The sequence below is a fragment of the Lagenorhynchus albirostris genome, chromosome 5 (assembly GCF_949774975.1).
Source record: "Lagenorhynchus albirostris chromosome 5, mLagAlb1.1, whole genome shotgun sequence".
NCBI lineage: Eukaryota > Metazoa > Chordata > Mammalia > Artiodactyla > Delphinidae > Lagenorhynchus > Lagenorhynchus albirostris.
In genome coordinates, this window is record NC_083099.1 from 49677846 (window position 1) to 49694028 (window position 16183).

Consider the following 16183-nt stretch of genomic DNA (forward strand, 5'->3'; position numbering starts at 1 on the left):
GTAGTGATTACCTTAATTTGGCAGAGTGGTGGGGATGTTGATTCAGAGGTAATTAGGCAAGTAATGGTTGTATCAACCAGCTCAACTGTATCTATGTAGCATTCCTTTATTAGATATTACTTTTCTTCCAAAGATCATCTTTTCATAAAATGCTGAAACTCTCTAATATTAATGCTGTCACAAGTTTTTCAAACACCTACTACAGTACCTTTTAAGGAATCAAAGATCATGCATGAGCATGCATAGTATTCTGATTTTTAAAATATAATGAAAGAGTTTTAAAGGATTAAAAGAGGCAAACACAAATAACATATTCTGAAATAATCCAACAAAGAATACTGTAAAATATTTTTCGTTCTTTACAGGTAAGCCTAACTGTACATACTTTCTTCCACATCCCCCATGTAAAGGCAAAGTAAGTTAAAGAATAAAAGAAGTAGGCAAAAGCAAATCTGTCACAGACATCTGGCACCATCAGCATAAAAAAATCTAAGTGCGACAACTAAAAGACTGAATAAAGCAAAGAAGTGAAGGTTTTGCTCACAAGATCATTTGGAAACTGTACATCACAATTTCTCTTTAGTTCATAACTACGACTATTCTAAAACTAACACTGGCTGCCAAACTTACCTCAATAAAGTACATTAGTCCCATCTGTCTCCTTTCCCTAAATAAACTGTGGGAAACATTTATTAGTTCTAAATTATCTACACTTACCATATCTTACTTATCATACCTAAATGTCAATGAAAAATCTTTTAAAAAAACATACTGATGTTACTTTGAAAATTCACTTATCTTTGAAAATTTCACATCTCTTAGAAGTATCTCTCTACCTTTGAATATTTGAAACAACCAGGAAATTGTGAACGAATGTGTAATTCATGAAGAAATGGGATGGTTAAAAAAATTGATTTGATAAAGGTAATAACAGAAAAATACAGCAATTTAATAAATAGGCTATGGTACTCAAAGAAAGGTAAAAGATAAGAACAATAACATGGAAACATCTGTAGCAAATATGACCATACCAGTGATAGCAGAGAAAGTTATTCTTCTCATGAAAAAAAACAATTCCAAAAATGAGGTAACATAAATTTTAAAAACACCAAAATTAATAGAGGGCAGAAAATAATAAGATCCTAGATATTTTTAACTTTAATCCGAGTGTTGTTATGTTTTTGATATTTCTATCCCAAACATTTTCCTCCAAGGTCTGCCCTAACAAAAATAATTAGAAAAATATAAGGCATATAGAGAAATTTTACTTTTTTACTTGTTAAAAACCAATTCATTGAACTAGAAAGTGAGAATATAAATTCAAATTAAATTTGATTTCTTTGAAGGTACTGTACACTTTTAAGCCTGTGTTTTTATATTACAATATCCATTGTAAACTCTTCAAAAATACATTAAAAGAAAATATAGAGACATAAAAATTGAAATACAAACTTATTTCTAGATGCCCATTGTTGTCTTTGTCAAATTCTGTTCTTAATAAAAGTGAGTAGGAAGTGGAATTCAATCTCTTCATGCCTATTAAGATCAGTCAGAATGACAAGAATAAAGAATCTATAAATTTGCATCCTGAGCACCAAAATGTTTCCCATTAAGGAACAGACTTTGAAACCCCTTTCCTTTCTGAGTTTATGGTTACTAGCCTTTAAGTGATAAAATCTCTTTAGTGAGGTTTGATATAAAACCTCCTTTGGGGGTGGTGGTGGTGGTGGGATGAACTGGGAGATTGAGATTGACATGTATACACTAATATGTATAAAATAGATAACTAATAAGAACCCACTGTATAAAAATAAATAAAATAAAATTCAAAAAAAGTAAAAATAAAACCTCTTTTGAGAATATTGTTTTCCTCAGTTATAAATTAATTATGAATTTGATCATTCTAACATTTAGAGACCTTATTTCAATTTTTATTATAAATTATTTTATAAATTTAAAAGTCCTTTATAGAATGTTTAAAAGAAAAACATTTTTCAGGATAATTTTCCTCTGTAGGCAGTATGTACCATTTCTAGAGGTTTATTTTGATAAATTTCACCACAATCTCAGTTACTCAAAACTTTTACTCCTCCTAGTGGATTTTTTCATCCTCAGTATTCAACTCATCCGCTGAGATTTTCTTAGCTTTTTAAATGAGAAATATTTTAAGTATATATTCTCCCTTAGTAGAAATTTAAAAATCAGTTTAATAATTCTAAAAGATGGCCTACAGTTAATGTTGTTTTTGCAAAGTTGGATTCTTTCCTAGAATAACTGGTTTTTACAAAGTTTTAATTACAAAATACAAGTTTACCAAAAAATTACATCATACAAGCATACCTCCACCTTGAAGCAAAAGCCCCATAAAGGCCTGGTACTTCAGAATGCATACAACCAAAAAGGTTAGCTAGATAAACCATACGTTTAAGAACATACAAGCCAACAGAAGGGATCTATGAAGGATAATCACCTTAAGAGAAAAAACTTTGTGCAGATGACACTGGTTCAAATGCATTCCCTTGGGGAAAAAAAATCAACTCTGTAAAGATAGCAGATGGATTTGTTTAAATAGTAATAAAATTAACGAGGGACTTTAATAACCATTACAAATTATCAAGCATGCAACCATACTACAACAAAAGGTATTTTTTTTTTTTTTTTTGCCCATACAGCATGTATGTCAGATACTGACAGATGGAAATTTCAAGCTTTTTAAATTCATTGGCATTTAGATCTAATGATATAACATAGCGTGGGAGAAAACTGTTTTTACTTTCAGGTCGGCAAGAAAGTCAAAGAGCTTCCAAGGGCTTACCACTGGTGGATCAACGGATGCTGGTGGTTGTACTTGTAGGTTTACCGCAACAGTCTGTGGAGGAGGAAGAGTCTGAAATGGCAACTGGACCAAAGCTTCTGCAGCTGGAAGCTCCTCTTCTGACACCAAAGCATTCTGCACCAAAACCTGGCCCTGGGACAGAATTTCAGGCTGCACTTGTAAAGACTGCATAGACTGCAAGGGCAGTGGTGGAATCTGAGCTGGAGGAGATGTCGACATCTGCGGAGGGGTTGCAATTGGGATTGGAGAGGACTGCAGGGTTGAATACTGCTGGTGTGATGCTGGAGACACAATCTGCTGACCTGGGGACACCAAGGTGGACTGCTGCACTGGGCCAATGTGTACAACAGGGGAAGCTGGAAGTGGAAGATGGGATGGAAGGTTCAGCTGTGCTGTAGGTTGCACCTGATTAGCAGTGGACTGCTGCAAGTTTGACCCTGGCTGGAGAGCTGATGACACAAGTGGGTGTGGCTGAATAAGTGCTTGTGGATGAATAATTATAGTAGGAGACTGACTTGGTGAATGAGGTGGTGGAGGAGACACCACTACAGACTGCTGTGCTGACTGTGACTGGCTGGGAGACACTGGTAAAGGAGGGGGATGACTCTGAATTGGGGAACAATGCTGTGACTGGGCACTACTGGGAGCTGGAGGCAGGCCGTGGTTTTGGAGTGGTAAACAGTGCTGGGATGGTGGTGGGTCTTGAGTTGGACTTTGAAGTGTGATTGGCTGAATTTGCTGTTGCTGCTGCTGTAGCATCAGCTGATGGTGGGAAACTTTGGGAGGTGGTGAATGAAGAGGAATCTGCTGATGTTTTATTAGAGGATGAGGCTGAATTGGAGGATATGAAGCTGTGAGAGAAAAAAATGACAATTAGTATTTATTTCAAAAGTAATCACATAAATTTTAAAATAAATCTAAATGAGGAACGTTTTCGCATCAGAAGGTCATAATCATCAGAAATCTATTACAAGTCTTCCCAACAAGAATGGCTCAAAAATGTAATGACAAACAACTTTTCCTTGGAAAACTACATAATTTCATAAAACAAACTGTACTGTGATAAGTTCCAAAAGAAAACTGCCTAAAACAATTGATTCATAAATCTGAATCTACACGATTTATTCTTATTAAATTTTATATGTCACCAGAATATTTCCATTAACTTTTAACAAAGTTTATCCACTTGAATTCCTTCTCTGGGAAGAAGAGGAGTGTAACTGAACAAGTGTAATATAAATAAAGATAACTTCAAAATCATAAAATAAAGGTCTCATCCTTTCTAATCCATGTCTAAACATTCTTCCAACTAACAGTCAATGTAATTACCTAGAAAGCTTCCCAAATAAGTTCCCCAATTTGAACCGAGATGAATAGTTGGTACTATTTGACCCAGGAAAATATTTTGTATAAAAAGTTAATTCACTTAAGCAAAACACATGTGTGAATCCTACAGCATGGTTAAATAATCACAGTAACTAAGAAATGAAATTTCAGGGGCCATTCCAAATCCAGGAGAGCAATAGTTTTGCTTGCAGAAAAAATGACGCAATCAGCCATGCTGTCTAGACAAATGATCTTGTTTTACTTCTCTCTCCCACATACACTAAAAGAAACCTACAGTAATCTATAAGTGATAATACCAGTTTTCTCCACAAGGGAACCACTCATAACAGGAAATATGTATGTAAGAATTAGCAAAATCAAGTAGAAAGTAGTTTCCACATCATTATGCCTCTTCTGCATACTGACTGGTGCATATGTTCACACAGAGGGAGATGCTGGTGAAATCCTCTCTATCTAAATAAGAATGGAAACTGGGTTCACTAGAAGATAAACTGAAGATTACTTAATATTAATATCATGTAACATTATCACATTTAAAATATACCTAAAGACAGGCAAAACTTTTTTCTTAATCTCAGACTGTAATGCCTTGTATCTATTTTTACATTCAACCATTATTTGTGACAAAGACCTTATAAAAAATTCTAACAACTTTTTTTCAACCTTTCTGTATCTGGTTCGTTATTATTTGAAATTCTGGAGATTCTTTAAGGAAATTAACATCTGATTAACATCTCAAGAAAGAAGCATTTAGAAGGTTCAACAAATACCCACGAACTGTTAAAAACAAAATGGAAATTAGATCTAAAATTTCATCTAACGAAGTAATTTTCATATAACTAGACTAGCATTTCAAACTAAGACTGAAAATTTTATGTCAGCACTTTATAAATGTGTTGATAAAGACTCTCTATTATAGAGTATTCAAAAAAATCTTGGACTTTTATAGAGTACCTTTCCACCAAGGGGCTTAAGATGCTTTCACATCTCTCTCCTTTGTACTCACAAAATGCCTGTTGAGTAGGTACCCTTTTACAGATAAGGAAATAGAGGTTTAGCAAAGGCCCACTTTAATTCAATTTTTAAGTTATAATTAAAATTTACCATATTCTTGAAGTACAATGGAGATTATATTCATGGGAATAAAAAGTCTTTCTTTGCTCTAGCAAGTAAGCAATCTTTGCCTTCTAGAGCTGGTAATTCAATACAGTAATAGTAATCCTTTCACCTAAATAAAATTTTTCTTTGATCAGAAATCAAAATGAGTCTATATATTTTATATTAGTCCATTAAGTCCAACTGACAAGCACATATACTACAGAATAACTGAGGATATCTTAAACAATACTTCCATATAAGAAAAGTCCTAGTGTTCTGGAGAATCATGACATGTGTTAATTTCTCTGATTTTAATAAACACTTTAGTATTGTCAGGGTGGCCTTATAACTGGAGAATTAATGATTGGCATCATCTCTCACATATGCAGCAGAACCTTTTATTATTGCAAATAATTAAATATATTATTGTAAATTATTAAATATATTATTTCATTCAGTAGTTACTACAACCCCATGAGGTACACAGGGTACTATACTAATCCAGTATATTTCAAGTGAAGAAACTTTCAGTAGTGAAGTGACTTGCCTAAAATCACCTGGCTATTAAGAGGCAGCATTGGGTATAAAAGAATCCACAGTCTTAGCTGAGTCTAGGTTCCTATTATGGTCTGAATGTATGTGTCCCCCAAAATTCATGTTGAAGCCCTAACCCTTAATGTGACTGTGTTTGGTAAGGGGGCCTCTAAGGAAGTAATTATGGTTAAATGAGGTCAAAAGGGTGAGGCCCTGACCCAACAGGATGAGACAGAAGAGAACTCGATATCCTCCTTCTTGCACTCAGATGAAAGACTGTATGAGGACACACTAGAAGGCAGCCATCTGCAAGCCTGAAAGAGAGCGCTCACCAAAAACCAAACGCTGCCAGTTCTTGATCTTGAGCTTCCCAGCCTCCAGAACTGTGAGAAGATAAATTTCTGTTGTTTAAGCCAGTGGTCCCCAACCATTTTGGCACCAGGGACCACTTTCATGGAAGACAATTTTTCCAGGGACGGGGAGGGGGGCAGATATGGTGGTTCAGGCCGTAAATGTGAGCAATGAGGAATGGGGAGCGGGAGATGAAGCTTCACTACTCACTCGCCTGCCGCTCACCTCCTGCTGTGTGGCCTGATTTCTAACAGGTCGAGGACTGCTACTGGTCCGTGGACTGGGGGTTGGGGACCCCTGGTTTAAGCTATCTAGGCCACGGTATTTTTTTATGATAGCCTAAGCAGACTAATTAGTCTTTTCACTACATACTGGATTAATGTCTGCAAAAAAAGATGCATATTTTTTCGAACTTATTTCATAAAAGCTCTAAAGACTGAGCTCTAATATAGTTCATGATAATTTCCAGACATTTGGTTAAAGTTTGCCTTTATTTTATAAATTAAAAATAGGATTAATAAATATCAAGTGGGAATTCCACCCTCAAGAAGAAATGATGAAGAAAACTAAATGATGTTAGCACCCTAGAAATACATGTAAGGAAATACTAACCATGTCTGTTATATGTCTATTATAATAATTACTAGACTATACTATGTTAGAATACAAGCAGATTTTTTAATACTTGAAAGTGACCTGCAGGAGCAAGCATTTTTCTAATTGAACAAAAGGACAAATTACCAATTCAAGAATCTCAAAAAAAAAAAAATCTTAGCTTCAGATTAACTCCATACCAACAAGAGCAGAAAAACTAAAAGGGTAGAAAAATTATAACTGCTGCCTTGCCAGAAGATACAAATTGCTTTGAATAACTGCATTTTTAAGTTAAAATTGAATTTTTAAGTTTGGAAGCTGCAAAGGTTTATGTGGCTTAGGGTGTTCCATTTGGTTTTATTTCTAAAAAGTAACACCACAGAAAACCGGAGTTTGGTTAATACACATAAGCTCTAAATCTGGAATTGCAATTGTCCTGAAGTCTCAGGATGGTGTAAGGCCCTCTTACTCTTAGATGGTTTTAGCTTACTGGTCTCCTCCATACTTACATAAAATATTGGCCATCAGAGGAAGGCAACTAGAAAGATATTATCACACTATCAATGAAAAGGGGAAGAATAAGTGTTAACTTAGAACCAGATATTGTGAGTTCAGGGGGAATGAAAATCCAAAAGCAGATCCCTTTGCTTGAACTAACCCTGAAAGAGTTCCTACCTTTCTCTTTGAAAGGAAATTAACCTACCCTCCATTATAATCTATCAAAACTATAGAAATCAATATAAATTGTCCCCTGAGCAGTCATTCCAAGCACAGTGGGTCCTGCCTCTCCACACTAACTCCTTCCATCAACACTGGCCAGGGAACTCCCTGGCGTTCCAGTGGTTAGGACTCTGCGCTTTCACTGCCGAGGGCATGGGTTCAACCTCTGGTTGGGTAACTAAGATCCCACAAGCCATGGAGTGCAGCCAAACAGAAAACAAAACAAAGAAAAACACTGGCCAGAGGCTGGTTTGAGGCTAAGAATACTCTGGACAATACAGTACAAAAATCCTGTTATCATGCCATATAGATAGCAGGACCTTGCGCACAGATGTTTATAAAAAAGAATTCACATCTAACCATACTATGAGTGGATTTATTATTTATACATTCTAACAAACCCTTCACTTATCTAAGATTCAGATTGAAGAATTCTAACCAGTGATACCTAGTTAGTACAAATGGAAAAAACTGTGCTATAACTTCCAAAATCCAAATGGAAAAAAAAAATCAACTATTAATCCAACAAATATTTACTATTATCCACCTATTATAGATATAAGTACATATAAGGCATAACTTGGTGCTGTCAAGATAAAAGAATGAAAAGGTTAATCTGAAAAAGGATTAAAAGACTTAATAAATGTAAAGTACCTGACACTACCCTCAAAGAGCTTACTTACTGTCTAGTAGAAAAGCTAAGATCAATAAGTATATAAATAACTATAAAAGAAAAAGTACCACAAAGAAATATAAAAATGCTATACAAGGGACTTCCCTGGTGGTCCAGTTAAGACTCCGCACTCCCAATGCAGGGGGCCCAGGTTCGATCCCTGGTCAGGGAACTAGATCCCACATGACACAACCAAGAGTTCACATGCCGCACCTAAAGATCCCACATGCTGCAACTAAAAGATCCCCGCATGCTGCAACTAAGACCCAGTGCAGACAATTAAATAAATAAATATTTTTTAAATGCTATACAAGTTCAGAAGGAGAGATTTCTAACTAGGGGAATCAAACAATTCCAAGATCTTGAGATTGCGTGATACAGAGAATGTTGGCAATATCAGCACAGAAGAAACATAAAAAGAGAAAAGGCAACCTTCAGCAGTGTAAAATGAATCTTTAAAAAGTAATACAAAAAAAAGAAAAAAAGTAATGCATAATTATAAAAGGATAGAAAGAAGATGCTTACCTGATGAGGCTGGATCAAAGGAAGATTTTTTTTTTAATGTAACATATGTGAGGTATCTAGCCCAGTGTGTCACACACAACACACACACACACACACACACACACACACACACACACATTCAATAAACAATAGTTAAACTGGTATAAAAACATATGTAGAGGGCTTCCCTGGTGGCGCAGTGGTTGAGCGTCCACCTGCCAATGCAGGGGACATGGGTTCGTGCCCCGGTCTGGGAGGATCCCACATGCCGCAGAGCGGCTGGGCCCGTGAGCCATGGCCGCTGAGCCTGCGTGTCCGGAGCCTGTGCTCCGCAATGGGAGAGGCCACAACAGTGAGAGGCCCGCGTACCAAAAAAAACAAAAACAAAACAAACAAACAAACAAAAACCATATGTAGATATATTAAGAATAGGAGAGATCTAAGTATGCTTAAGAAGCAAAAGAAAGGATCCAGCATGAGGGAGACAAAAGATGCTATAATAACTATGAAAGAAGGTCAGGAGTCAGTAAAAAAGATGCAATCAATGACACAAGGAAATAGTGCTAACTTTAAAGAAGAAAGCAGATAATTCCTTATCCTATTAGAAGTGAAGAAAGCTCAACACTGAGAAATTCTGAGATGAACAGAAGACACGGTAAGGAAACTCAGTCTGCACGGCCCCAGAATTTCCAGCATGAGAACCATGAAGCAACATTATCTGTAGATGGCAGAGGGAGCACACATAGGATTCAAAGGCTGATGAAAATGAAAACGACTTAGTTGATTCCTGGACATTTGCCTCTCAGAGATGAAATCAAAGATGGAAAAATAGCAACATGGTGAGGAAAATAATTATGCATAATCCTTATTTTTGGAAACTGATAAATTCCTTCCACTAATGACAATGTTAAAGAAAAATACATACTTGCTTTTTTTAAAAAGCTTTTAATTTTGTTCCACTAAAGCACATTAAACAAACCACAGGCAAATTATTTTAAAGCTAAAAGGTTTAATCGACATAACAGCAGACCAGCACATGATGAAGATGTTAATCAAATGTCAACTGACCCAAAAAATCTATTTTATTATTATAATTTGTTTTAGCTGTTGGGCTCTTTTGATTTCTCTTTTTCAAGCTACACTACTGTTCTTTTGTTAACTTATAAAATTCACATTTTAAAATGTTTTAAAAGTATTCTCGTTCAAGTAATGGACATCTTTTGTTTTGCTCTGCCTGCTAAGAAAATGAATAATGCAACTGTTTTCAACAAAAGCTTTATCCCACCTGGTGCTATTAACTGGTGAATACTTGATGTCCGGGTGACAGCTGTGCTTCGTGATTCCAGACTTGGACTTTCTCCTTTCTTATTACTTTCTGGAGAAGGATCTCGTTGGCTGATTTTAGAACTGGTCACTGTTGTTTTGTTATGACAAATTGTCAATGACTGAGTTTGACTAGTACTTTTTGGCGGACCATTTTGTGAGCTAGATAATACACCCAACTTCTGGCTGCGTAATGTTAAATTCTGAACCTAAGAACCACATAACAAAAAATAAGGATGAAACAGATGGTATTAATTGATGTGGTAATCACTACCATTATAACAACAATGACAACACATTTATATTATGCTTTTTATATTATGCATAAAGCTACAAGCACTTGAAACAACTAATTAACCCTGAAGGAAAGGGGAGCTATTCTTCTAAGTAATCATATCTTAAACATTAAGTGGCAATTTTTTAAAAAAGACATTAAGGAAAAGAATCGTTAAGAACTAAATGAAAATAGAATATATATATATATACACATATATATATTGCAAATGAACTATCAATATGAGGAAATTACTCTGCAACATACTGCATTTTAAAGTTACCAGGTCAGAGACAGTCAAAAGGAAGGAGAACGAGGAAGAGCATTCCAGGCAAAAAGGAAAACTTGAGCAAAGCTGCAGAGGTGGGAGAGCCCAGGGTGTGGAGGGAAGAATGAGCAATTCCTTCTACTTCACTGAGTTCTCCATGACAGGATTGTGAAACATTTTAAGGCTACAAGTCCCTCATAAACTTGTGAGAAATTACTACGCACAATTAGGATAGTGTGGATATAATATTGCTATCTTAATAAAGATCAGAAAGATAACAAAAAAAGCAAGTTAATAGGTCTATAGAGATTATAAGGGAACATTAATCTTCTAAGTAAGAAGACAAATTCATGAAATCACCTACCCCATTGTGATAATTATGAAAAGCATTTCCTATTAACTAACTTTAAAGAGTTAGTGAGATTTTGTTGTGGTGGTTATGAAACACTCATTTGCCTTTGAGAACTAGATCCCATGAACTAAAGACATTGTGCATGGCCTTGAAATGGTTTACGTGATGACTCCTATCTACACCGGGGCTATTCTAAACACACTGCCAGTCTGGATGGTGGCAAGGATTATCCCAATTACTCTCACCTGAGGTCTATAACATTTCCAAACAGCAAGGCAAAAATGCCTCTCCAATAGCTTCCTAACCTTTTGCCTCAGAAATGAATGCACCTAATACATTTATGCTAGCACTGGCCCTGGGAGGGAAACTGAAGTAAAAGAGATTCTAAAGTAACAAATATATTGCTGCTTTATGAATGTTCTTCAGTTTCATGTGTGTTCTGTCTCTACAACTGTATCATTAACTGATGCTCTATACCTTCTCTTTCCAAGTGCCAATGCAGTGTTCAGCCAACAGCAGATGCTAAATAAATGTTTACTTCAGGGCAGCTGAAGTTTTAATCAGTTCTATTCTAAGCTACTGAAAGAATTTTCTAAGTGAGATCATATGGAGCATCTTCTCTGATTTTTGTCAAATATTTCACAGCATTGTAAATGGACTAATTACTGCTGTATTACTGAAATTTAATGCAAAAATAAAATATGCTAAAATCCAGATTTCTCAGCTTGCCACTCAAAGCCCTCCACAAATGCTCAAACTGCTTTGAGCCCCTTTTTCCACTATTTATTTCACAATCCTCATACTCTAGCCAAACTGTTCCGCTCACCCTTCTCCAAACATACCTTGCACTGTCTTCATTTAGAGCCCTTGCTCAAATTCCTCTTTCCTCAACGCTGTCTCTTGAAGCCCAACACAGTGCTCAAGACCATTAAAATCCTACCCATTCTCCCAAAGAAACCTCTTGAAGTCCCTGGTTAGAAATAATTTCTCCTCCCCTCTATGCTTTTCCCATAGAATTTGGATCATAGTGGCCTATACCAATGACAAACATCTAGCTTGGTTTAGAATTACTAATGTCTGTGTCTGTGAAATACTGGGACTCTGACTGGCAGGCTCTCATCTCTGACATTCATTTTTGTACTCCCCGCAATTCCGGCTGCAGACATAACAGAAACTACACAAGTCTGAGGTATTCTCCTATATCTGATTCTGAAAAATGTATTGCATGGATTTTGTTGCTCTTGTTGTTGTTAAGTATCTTGTTTTATTTATGGTTTTCTTAAGCTAACATTAAAATCTGTTCATGTTTTACCAAAAGAAATCTCAACAAATGTCTAGCAGAGGAATATTAAAATCTCTCAGGAAGCAAGGGAAAAACAGCAAGAAATTTAACATCTGCCATAAATAATGTATAAGGTGGACCACAGAATGATGGTAATCAAGGTCTGAACTATAACCTGAAAAACAAAAGCTTTCCTTCAAAGGAAAAGATATTCAAAGTAAATGAAGATCTGACACAGTGAACCCTTAAGCTGTAGCAGTCCATTTCTATAGAATAATATATTTTTCTTCTAATTTTCCTTTTGTTTTCTGGAATTCTGAAAGAAAACGTATGCATGTGCGTATTATATACTATATGTTATTTATATGAATAGATAAATTTTACACTATGGCTTTACTATCTATGGTCATCTTGGCTTAAATATTTACAATAAATTTCAAACATGTAAACTATCCTCCTAAAGCGTATACAGAGCTAACTGAGCTGTTAATAGATCACATATTCAGATTTCCTTGACAGAGCTTCACTTTTAAAAAGAACCCACCCTTTCTAAGATAAAGAATATTATGGCATCTAATGCCCAACTTTAATTTCATCTGAACTTTTCCTGTGATCAGTTTGGGGAAACTTTCTGACTTTTGAAAAAGTCTAGGTTTCCCACAAAGTATTTTTGCTAATTTCACACCTTACATTTTTATAGTGGATTATCCAAATACCCTCACTTCAGTTTTTTAATTTGGATCTAACAAATAATGTGTGAATTATCGTAGGATCTCTTCTTTGTACATAAGGAAATTAAGAGTTCATGTCACACTGCCAGCAGTAGAACTGTTTCTAGCTTTTAAATTTAAAAGGCTGTTTTCTCCTCAATTCTTACAGAATTGCCCCGAGAGCCTTCGTAAGATTTCTTACTTTTCTATAACATACTTTTAGTCTTATGATATTTTTCTGAAAGTCACATTTCTTTTTCATGATAAGGAGAAGAGATGGAGCATTTAAAATGGTAAGATATTCCAAATTTCTCATTTTTTTACAGTATGCTATAAATTTTAATACTGAGGAAAAATTAACTGTTATACTGACTTTTGTCAGTTAAAGAGTACTAAAATAAAACTTCAAATTTGGTATTTCTCAATTACAAACAAATTAAATGTTTTAAAAACTGCAAATATATGTTTAAAAATTAACAAAGTGGAGCACAAATTTTTCAAAACTAACAGCCCTGAACTTGAGGAAAGTTACCACTGGAATATTCAAAATATTAGCATCACCTACCACTGTCAGCCTCATTCACTGCCACTTCTAAAGCACAGCAAAGAAAAACATTAGTAGAGAAGTTCCTAAAGGTCAATCCATCCCTCTAGTTCCTCAGTCTATCCTTGAATTGAGATCAGATTATTAGAAAGCCACATACCTATACACATCAAACTGGACCCCAAAGAGCTAATTCTACAAATTACTTTGACTATGAGAACCCACAAAACAGACTGTGCTCTAGAGAGTTTGTTAGTTGTATTTTCCTAATAACTGGTTCATTTTACCTTGGAAACTGCAAATCCTTTAAATGGTTGAGCTTCTCTCTTCCCTATTAGCTACATGAAAGCTAAGAACCAAATTCATGACTCATCTTTAGACAGTGCATAACAAAAACAGTAATTAGTAGCATGTGATATCTTATGTGCCAGGCACTATGCTGAGTGCTTTATTTATGATTACTGTCTCATTTATTCCTTATAACAACTCTGAGCTATTACTTCCAGTTCACAGTGAAGAAACTGAGGCTTAGCATAAGTAATAACAGCTAGGTAACAGACACTGTTCTCTTTTTCATTTATTAACCTATTTAATCCTCATTACAACCCTACGAAGCAATACATTTATTTTATTTTATATTGTTGAAACTGAGGTTTAAGGATATACAATGAGAAGGTGGTAGAACATGTATTTGAATCCAGAGAATCTGGCTCCAGAGTCCAAACTTATAAACACCATGCTATACCATGACCTATCCAAAATCAATCAACTGGCAAGTGACAAAGCAACTGTTGCTGAAGTCAGAATATAAACCCAGGTCTTCCTATTCTCCCCTTTGCAGAAAAAGTACTAATGAGTACCTACAATATTCTAGACACTAAACATATATTACTCACTCTTCAACTTACCCTGCAAGTATATATGACTATTAGAGATGTTTGGTAACTTATCTCAAGTCATACAACTAATAAATGACTGCAGTGGGAGTTGAACTTAAGCCCATGCAGGCTTAATTCATGCATATAATTTCATATAATGCATATAATGGCAACCACACGCCTAGCTCCATGGCACTTTATCATTCTGGAAGTTGACAGGTTTTATAAAACCAAACCAAACCAAACCAAAACAAAACAAACAGGAAGATAATATCTTCAACAAATTCATTCCACAAAGAGACATTTAAAGTTTAGAGCTGAAGAAACCTTAAAGTTAACAAAAGTCTCATTTTGTAAATATGGAAACTGAAGCCCAAATAAGTTAGGGAACTATAGAGGGTCACAGAGCACATTATGAGAAACCGGAGTTTAACTGATCACCATCTTTATATGCTGATATATGAAAATTGGACTTTGTTATTAAATAAAATAGAGATTTATGAAAAATACCAAAGAATATTATTGCTATCTCATTTTTTACTTTTTACCAGATGACTGAGATTATTAAATTAAAAATTCGAAGCCAAGGATGACCTTGAGATATACCAATTTCTGCCATATGCAATCCAAAACATTATCTATGGAAAAATATCAAAATGGTATCATACAATATAAAAGTCTACTCAACTGTTTTAATTTAAAATTTACTCAATTTCATTCATTTTTATTAACTTTACTGAGGTGTGACTTACATACAATAAAATGAATGAACCAGTTCAATAAGTTTTGACCATTATGTATATACCATGTTACCACCACCCCAATCAAGATATAGAACATTTCCATCACTCATACCCCTTCCCAGTCAATCGCCCCCACCTTCTGTCCCAGGTAGCACAAATCCATTTTTTTCACTATAGATTAGTTCTGCCTGTTCAGAAATTTCATATAAATAGAGTCACGGAGTATTGCACTCTGGATGTCTGGCATCATTTACTAATTATAATGTTTCTGAGATGTACCAGTAGTTTCTTCCTTTTTATTTCTGAGTAATATTCCACAATATGTTTATCCATTCACCAGTTAAAAGACAGTGGTTACTTCCAGTTTGGGGCTATTCTCAATAGAGCTGCTACGAACATTCATTTAAACATCTTCATGTGGATATATGTTTTCAAATCTCTCAGGGTAAACATCTAGAAGTGGAATTGCTGGGTAACATGTTAAGCATATGTTTAACTTTATAAGAAAACTTTTTCAAAGTGGTTGTACTCTTTTACACTTTCACCAGCCACATATGATAGTATGGTTCCTCCACATTCTCGCCAAAATGTGGCATTTTCAGTCTCCTTCATTTCAGACATTCTAGTGAGTGTGTAGTGATATTCACTGTGGTTTTGATTTATACTTCTAGGAAGATTAATCATGTTGAGCATTTTTTCATGTGCTTCTTGGCCTTTCGCGTATCTTCTGTGAAGTGTTCAAATTTCTGCCCATTTTTAACTGAACTGTTCATGATCTTATTACTGAGTTGTAAACCCACTTTATATATTCTGAATACAAGTCCTTTGTCAGATATATGTATTGTTAACATTTTCCCTCAGTCTGTGGCTTTGCCTCTTTGTTTTTGTAGCAATGCCTTTTGAAGAACAGTTTTTAAATTTTGATAAAGTCCAATTTATCATTCTTTTCTTTTACAGTTAATGCTTTTTGTGTCCTATCTGAGAAAGCTTTGCCTACCCTGGAGTTGTAGAGATATCCCCTATGTTTTCTTCTAGAGGTTTTATAGTTTTGTCTTTTGTCTTTAGGTCTACATTACTTCTGGTTTATTTTTGTGAATGGTGTAAGGAGAAAATTAAAGTTCATTTTTTCCAGAGTACCAAACAAAGTATAAA

General features: G+C 35.1%; 1 protein-coding gene across 7 annotated transcripts in view; it reads right to left on the reverse strand.

Moving 5' to 3' along the window:
• The window catches only part of PHC3 (polyhomeotic homolog 3), an 86070-nt gene that overhangs the window by 43013 nt on the left and 26874 nt on the right, over positions 1–16183 (reverse strand). For 5 of the 7 annotated variants that reach the window (XM_060149971.1, XM_060149974.1, XM_060149970.1 and 2 more), the window contains 3 exons: positions 9943–10189; positions 2816–3687; positions 2471–2518 (listed from right to left, as the gene is read on the reverse strand). In XM_060149971.1, the coding sequence (XP_060005954.1) occupies positions 2471–2518; positions 2816–3687; positions 9943–10189 (1167 nt within the window). The remainder of the gene's footprint in view (positions 1–2470; positions 2519–2815; positions 3688–9942; positions 10190–16183) is intronic. The other 2 variants (XM_060149972.1, XM_060149977.1) reach the window with 1 other exon arrangement.